Raw genomic sequence first — 8,299 nt, forward strand, 5'->3', positions numbered from 1 at the left:
TCTGAAGCATAAGCTTAGCATAGTCTGTCACTTTCCACAAAAGAAAACGGTACAAGGCGCCTGTGAAGAACACATACAGTTATACTGTGGAGGACTGTCCAGTGTCACTTTTTTTTTTTTTTTTTTGTTTGTTTGTTTTTTCTTCTGAAGCATAAGCTTAGCATAGTCTGTCACTTTCCACAAAAGAAAACGGTACAAGGCGCCTGTGAAGAACACATACAGTTATACTGTGGAGGACGGGACAGTCACGATCATGGTTCAGAACTGTTCTAGGAGCAGATAATGAGTCCTGATAGCTCGTGACTCGTATGAGATGTGTAGCTCTCCTCTTGAGAAGGATAGGAAGCGCTGTCTACAAGAGGTTAAATGCTGCTGTAGCCCATCCCAGCTGTCAAAGGGGAGGTAGTAGGATAGCAGGACTCCCAATGAGCAAGTTGCTGCTGCAGGGCGCCATAAACAGCCATTCACGCTCACATTCATCCCTACTGCCAGTTTAGAATCACTGGTTAACCTAACACATATGCCTTTTTTCACTTTCACAGGAAGTAAAGACAATTTTCAAGATAATTTGCGCGTATTGAGGAGTTTAAAGAAGCGTCGATTTTATTATTCTAATAGTGTAGTCTTCCTGTGGTGTAGCAGTTGGAGAGAAAATTAAAGTTGACAGAGAAAATGGTTGATAAGATAAAGATTCTTGAATCTATCAAGATGATAGCGCTCCTCCTGGGTCCTAATCCAGTCCGTGTCAACAGTTCATACAGCTCCCTCATTCACAAGGGGTCGCCACAGCAGGCAGCTCCACGTATTTGATCTGGCAGATTTTTGCACCAGCTGCCCTTCCTGAGGCAACACCCCAGACATGGGAAAGCTCTGAATTACACCTGCTATTGATCCTCTCTTGAGGTCAATAAAGAGAGTTAAGGTTAGTGAAAGGCTAATGAAATACTCTCAATAGCAATTGCAAATAAGCGGTCAAAGAGGGTACCTCTGCCTCTACCTACACTGAGCAGGTTGGAATAGAGACTGGAGCTTTGGATAATGTTTCGCCCTTTGTCAAATCCCTTCAAAGTATAGAATAAATATCTCCATTTTACTCTATCAAAAGCTGTTACCACGCTCCAGCAAAACTAATACCTGTGGGCCTGAAGAGTCCGAGAGGAGATGGATAATACTGAGAAAGACCCTCGCACTGAAAAAAGAAAATCTATTTTTAACAAAAGTGTCCTTTTTTTTTATTTTTATTTTTTAAATTCGGTATTGGAGAGATCTGGGTTACATGCAGTACATGCATTATACTTTATTAATAAGAAAAAATGCCATATTCATTGAGAAATTTGCTCTTTTAACTCACTGGAACAGAGACGCGTTATATAAGCCATGTGAAGAATCTGCAGGTGTATTTTTATGTACTATGTACTTATGTAATATCAGTGTGTGTGTGTGTGTGTGTGTGTGTGTGTGTGTGTGTGTGTGTGTGTGTGTGTGTGTGTGTGTCTGTGTGTGGTATCAGCCTATTTTCCTGCCGAATCTTAGTCTCTTCCTTTCAGAAAGTGTAATTTCCACTTTCATAGTACTGATGTGCAAGGACTACAACATTCAATCCATTGTGTTCCCTAGATACACGGTCCAACCCGAGGACCACGGTGACCTAGTACCAGAGTTGAGTTGTTGAAATGGGCTTATTTTCATTAATTTCTGTTATAGCTGTTTTTTCTCTCAAATCTTGAACAATACGTGAAATTTTTTGTTACCTTCTTGCTTTAGCCTTGCTCCAGACTGTTAAGTTTGCCTACAAAATCTTGTAAAGATTTTCAGAATAATTTTAATTTCTTTCTTTGTTGGGACGTCTTAGGCGGGGTGTCAAACATAAGACCTGGGGGGCAGAATTGGCCTGGTAAAGACTCCAGTGCGGCCCACTAGATGGTTTTGGAAAATTTGAAGGATTTTGGACTTTTAGCTGTTCTCATAATTTTCACTGTTTGTCCCACCCATAAAGACCTCCCCCGTGGACATTCATGCTACATGGAAGTAATAAAGTAATAGTAGAAACTGTTAAATGACAGGAAAGTTCCAGTTCTTTTAGAAGTCTTTTTTTTTTAATATGTCCACAGTAAAATAAATGAATACAACAGGACATTTTATGTGAATTAACAAAAACATTCTGCATTATAACTACAGGACAGTGTGGGCAAATTTCTTCCACTTTAAGCCCAGCTCTAGTTCTGGTGACAGATTTCTTTCATTTAATGCAGCAGCAGTACTTAATCACGTAGAGAAACTGAGACATGTTGAAATTACACTTCTTTTTCTTATATTTTCCCATCTCAGGGATTAAGTGAGTGTAAAGTTAAACTACACACTGACAGAAGGGGCCTTTCACTGGTCTGGCTCACTTCCATGCCCTCAGGTGTAGGATACCACAGTATGGACACAAGTTTGGTGCAAAAAGTAACATCTTCTATACAAAATGTATAGAAGTGAAGAACAAAGAGTCTAACAGTCACGTATTGAAGCAGCTGGAGCACACCTTGCGTTGGGAGTTTTAAATATCAAGCTACACAATGTCAACGTCTTCAGTTACCAGTTGGGGAAACTAGAAGAAGTCATTTGGCATTTATTTTTAACTTTAACATGATGATGCTGTTTACTCTGTGTTTCTATTTGAGTTTGTGTGGTTTTTTTTGGGGTTTTTTTTGGGGTTTTTTTCAACACTTGAAAGGAAGCTACATGCTATTAAGCAATTATCCTTTTGAACCCTGCCAAGGAAGACTGTAATGCATGTTATATTTTCTGATGCAGACTAATCTAGTACTTAGGAAATACTAACTTTGTTAATTAATTACTTATTTATTTATCTAGGTGGACAAATACCTTCACAACCTCCAGCTGTCAGATAAGACTTTGATGGACGTGTCACTACGATTTCGTCGAGAGATGGACAAAGGCCTGTGTAGAGACACCAACCCCACCGCTGCTGTCAAGATGCTGCCCACATTTGTGCGCTCCACTCCTGACGGAACAGGTAATACCCGTTTCACGTACAGGATAATGTTCATTAAGGCTGGGCTATATCATACCATTCACGGTAATACCGGTGTAATTTTGGGCAATGAGGAAAATGAAATATCGGGATAGAATATGGGTAAAACGCGCATGCGCAGTGCCTTTGTTTACATACGCACATGGCGGCGACACAGAATGAGAAGGCAAAAGTGGATCGTTGAATGAAACGGATGAACCAGAATTGGTTTGTGAAAATGCTGCAACTTCACTGGTGTGGAACTGGTTTAGCTTTCGTCCGTCAAATACACAACAAAGCACTATTTTCGGTAGCGCATGCTAGCGGGCCGTCGTTATTACCGTGTTTTTTGGAAAATACGGCACACTTAAAATCAATCCTTTGATTTTTCTGAAAATCGACAGAGCCCCTTATAATCCCGTGTGCCTTATGTATGAATTCTGGTTGTGTTTACTGACCTCGAAATGGCGCTCGAAAATCTGTCAAATGTTTTAGTACGACTTTGCTAAGCTACGAAGCCGCACCGCTTGATGGGTTGTCGGAGCATTACGGCTATCGTAGGCAGGAGCCTCGCGGAGTGATGCGTACTGTGCTTCAACATAATATTACCGTATTGTGTGTGTATAACCTCTTTTTAAGTTTTGTGGATATTATACATGGTTATGCTGAGGATATGTCGGCCAGTTTCAACTGGAAATGCCTTTTGGTTAAACTGTCAGCAAGAAATTTGCACTGTTAAATTTTTATATAACTTTAATGCACATAAAAAACAGCTGCTTGTTTAAGTGAAAATACATTGATGGGGTTAAATATTGTGAGTGTTGTGCTGTATGTAACTCTGGGTTTATTCTTTTGTTGAAAAGAACAAGGACAATTCCTGGCCCTCGACCTTGGTGGATCAAACTTCCGAGTGCTTCTGGTCAAAGTCATGGGTAATGGCGAGCAAAAAGTGGAGATGGAAAGTCAGATTTACGACATTCCTGAACACATCATGAGAGGCAGCGGGTCTGAGGTAAGACGCGTTCCACATTATGGAAGGCTAATTTATGTTTTTTCTTTTACCGTGTGCTTTGCTATCGCTGAGGTTTACGAGCCATGTACGAAGAAAGAAGCACGCACATTGACAGGAGAAATTGGCCTCATCAACCCAAAAATGACAATTAAATTATCATTAGTTTATTTGAAGTACATCTATACAGGCAAAAAGAAAAGACTGTCTTTTAGTTCTAATGAAATAAACTCTGATCCCTACAGTGTGCTAGAATGAGGTAAATACAACCTCAGATGAACAATTACACATGAGATTTTATACTGTGTCATTATTTATGCTCAAAGCCAAAATGCAGAAGCAGCATGTGCAAAACTACACACTCTGCATCATTCAGTAACTTATAGGACCACCAATTAATAACTTAAAATAATACTTTTCAGTCTCTCAAATTATTGTGGAGGAATTTAGGCCCACTCTTTGCAGGCGTTCATTTCTTAACCGCTCTCTTAAGGTTGAGGACTGGACTTTGACTGGGACACCTTGATTCTTTTCTCTTTCAGCTGTTCTCTTGTAGACATGCTGCTGTGTTTGGGATCACTGTTCTGTTGCAGAACCCAACCGTGACCAAGCTCTAGTAGTTAACAGATGACCTTATAGTTGACTTTAGAAAACTTTTGGATACAGAGGAGTTCATGGTTGATGCAATGGCCTTGACTTTGTAACTCTGCCAAATTAATGTTTGCTCACATGTTCTTTTCAGAGAGATGTTTCTCCTGGCAACCTTTCCAAGCAAGCCATATTTGTTCAGTCTTTTTTGAATAGTGCTGTCATGACCTTTAACATTGAACATGCTCACCTGAGGTCTGTAGATTCTAAAATTTTTGTGTTTTCTCTGAGGGAAACTGAGCATTAAATTTACTATGATGTTCCCTGGGAAGCGTGGCAGCTGCCTTGAATGTTTTTCCCATGTGAATAATCTTTTTCACTGTAGAAAGAAAAAGGAGTTCACATTGTTTGGAAATGCCCTTCCAACCCTTCCCAAACTAATGGACAGCAAGCTACTGAAAACCTCTGCTTTTATAGACAGGCTCACACTTGCTGATGATCAGTTACAGTGGCTTGCAAAAGTATTCGGCCCCCTTGAACTTTCCCACATTTTGTCACATTACAGCCACAAACATGAATTAATCTTATTGGAATTCCACGTGAAAGACCAATACAAAGTAGTGCACACGTGAGAAGTGGAACGAAAATCGTACATGATTCCAAACATTTTTTACAACGACACTAAACATAAAGCCAGGACAATAATGGAAGGGTTTAAAACAAAACATATCCATGTGTTAGAACGGCCCAGTCAAAGTCCAGATCTAAATCCAATCGAGAATCTGTGGCAAGATCTGAAAACTGCTGTTCACAAACACTGTCCATCTAATCTGACTGAGCTGGAGCTGTTTGCAAAGAAGAATGGGCAAGAATTTCAGTCTCTAGATGTGCAAAGCTGGTAGAGACATAAAAGACTGGCAGCTGTAATTGCAGCAAAAGGTGGTTCTACAAAGTATTGACTCAGGAGGCAGAATAATTACGCACACCCCACTTTGCAGTTATTTATTTGTAAAAATGTTTGGAATCATGTATGATTTTCGTTCCACTTCTCACGTGTGCACCACTTTGTGTTGGTCTTTCACGTGGAATTCCAATAAAATTGATTCATGTTTGTGGCTGTAATGTGACAAAATGTGGGAATGTTCAAGGGGGCCGAATACTTTTGCAAGCCACTGTAAGTACATTTGATTAGCAGCACTTTGTATTTTGGCTTCAGTTCAATAATGACACACGGCAATAAAGCAAACTTTTTTCATATACAGTGGTCACTCGCTATAAAGCGGTTCACCTTTTGCGGCCTCGCTGTTTCGCAGATTTTGTTTTGTGTAATTTTGCATGTTTGTTTGGGTTTTTTTTGGTTTGTTTGTTTTTTACAGCGGACTGTGTTCTGCGTCCTGATTGGCTGTAGACCATCGTCAATTAATCTCGTTCCATGTCTCCTATACTGTACAGAATGCGTTCAGCTTGTCAAATTTACATACCATATTTCCCGGACTACAAAGCGCACCTGAATATTAGCCGCACAAGCTAAAATCAGGGGAAAATCCTGTTTTGTACATACATTAGCCGCACCTGACTAAAAGCCGCAGGTGTTTCAATGTTGACTTATCATATGTAAGAGAATATGCACAAAGCGAATTGTCAGGAAAGACATGGCTGTTTGGAGACACATCCCTTTTATTAATATTTTGAAAAACAAGTTTATGGGTACATATTTGCATAACTTTTTAGGTATATGTACAAGTAGCGGTAATTACAAGTAGGACACATGTACTGTGCTTTATAAATGAGGAACAAATGTAGTACATAACAATAACCTGCAGCACACCAGAAAAATAGATTGGACTACCTTTTAGGCTCAGGTGCAGTGACACGGCTTTAACAAGAAGAAAAGTCAGTCATTCACCACCATCTTTCTCTTCTTCCTGCGCACTAAAACCACAAAAGTCCTCTTCTCCAGTGTCGGATACGAACAGGCTCAGGATGGCTTCGTCATCCACTCTCAGCTTCTTTCCTTCGTTGTCACTTTCAAAACCAAAGAAATCCTCGTTGTCAGTGTCAGAGTCGAACACCCTCTGAAGGGCCGTGGCGGTGTCCTCCTCTCCATCATGCAACAGTCCAGCCCTTCGAAATCCGTTGGTGATCATGGATGTTTTCACACTTTTCCACGCTGTCAGAATCCACCGGTGGAATTGAGCATAACTTGCTTTTCGCAAGTTTATCGCCGCTCGTCATCCACGACTCCCGCTGAACACATAGCACTACTTTGAAGTTTGTTTTTCGCGCTACTTGTACGGCACTATGTTGCCTGGCGGATGGACATGTGACCAACATACCACTCTTGAACCCCGATACTGTGTGTCTGATCATATGCCCTTCCGCCAGGCAATGTAGTGCCGTACAACAGCGGAACAAACAACACAAATCGTCTTACGATATGACAAAAATCATGGACAATCCTTAGAAAAGCCGCACCTGACTAAAAGCCACAGGGTTCAAAGCTGGTGCAAAAAGTAGCGGCTTATAGCCCGACAATTACGGTAAATCTTCGATTGCTAGCAGTGCCACTCTGAAGTGCTGCACTGTATGTTTGTAAGTTTTCTCTCCAACAAACAACAATGTTGACAAAACGTTTTGCACCGTCAAAGGCAGCTGCAGTAGCACCCAAAAGGCAGAGGAAGATGCTAATATCACAAAAAAAGTTGGACTTCTGGACATGCTAAAGGAATGTACAAGTTACCGTATTTTTCCGACCATAAGGCACACCACATTATAAGGCACATTAAGCAAAACAAAACAGTCAGATAATTCATTAATGTTGAATTCTCTGGCAGCTGCTCTATTCCCATGTTCTGGACCTGAAAACAGGGTTTGATCTTTGGTTTCATTCTATAACACTTTACTTATTTTTCTACAAAGGTTTGAGCTTAGAGAGTATTTAAACAAGAGAGAAAAGTGTGAAAATGTTCACGCCTGTATGAGAAAAGTCTATAAAGTATGTAGTGAGGGGTTTGACAGCCTTAAAACATCTATAATAATTGTAAAAAACAAAGGTGGCTACTTCGTGGATTTCACCTATCGCAGGTTGGAACGTAACACTCGTGATAAACGAGGGTCCGTTGTAGTAGATTTCATCATAGTTAAACTAAATGTGCTAAACACAGGAAATCAAAACATAAAACTGTGTAGGTTAACAGTGGCCTAATTGTCATGGACACAGCAAAATAAAACAGCTGTCAGACATACAAATACACTCAACTGCAAATATTTAAATTAGATATTAAAAAAGTTAGTTAGAAACTAAAGAAAAATAAAAGTTTTTTGCAAACTGGCAGACTGGGTTTTGGCAGGGTCATCACACAACAAACAGACAAATATGACAGATGCCAAGACCATCACGAATGCCAACCCCTGCTGAGCCTGTGGCTTTCTGTAGTGTCGTATCCACAACACTCAAAATGTCTTGCAATTCCCCATCCACAAGCAGCCATTTTCATGGCCTCGGGATGGAGCAAGGTGAAGAGTGGAAAAATAAAAAGCTCAGCAGTAGGTTGGGCTTTAAAAGAGAAAGAGAATGCAGTCTACCGTGGGGCAAAAAAGTATTTAGTCAGCCACCGATTGTGCAAGTTCCCCCACTTAAAATGATGACAGAGGTCAGTAATTTGCACCAGAGGTACACTTCA

General features: G+C 40.4%; 1 protein-coding gene across 1 annotated transcript in view; it reads left to right on the plus strand.

The window, feature by feature from the left end:
- Positions 1 to 8,299, plus strand: part of hk2 (hexokinase 2) — a 44,532-nt gene that overhangs the window by 2,766 nt on the left and 33,467 nt on the right. Inside the window, exons 2-3 of the mRNA XM_005746121.1 lie at positions 2,860 to 3,022; positions 3,883 to 4,031. Of these exons, the coding sequence (XP_005746178.1) occupies positions 2,860 to 3,022; positions 3,883 to 4,031 (312 nt within the window). The remainder of the gene's footprint in view (positions 1 to 2,859; positions 3,023 to 3,882; positions 4,032 to 8,299) is intronic.

Source organism: Pundamilia nyererei, unplaced genomic scaffold (assembly GCF_000239375.1).
Source record: "Pundamilia nyererei isolate P.nyererei 1_Seehausen unplaced genomic scaffold, PunNye1.0 scaffold00172, whole genome shotgun sequence".
NCBI classification, from domain to species: Eukaryota; Metazoa; Chordata; class Actinopteri; order Cichliformes; family Cichlidae; genus Pundamilia; species Pundamilia nyererei.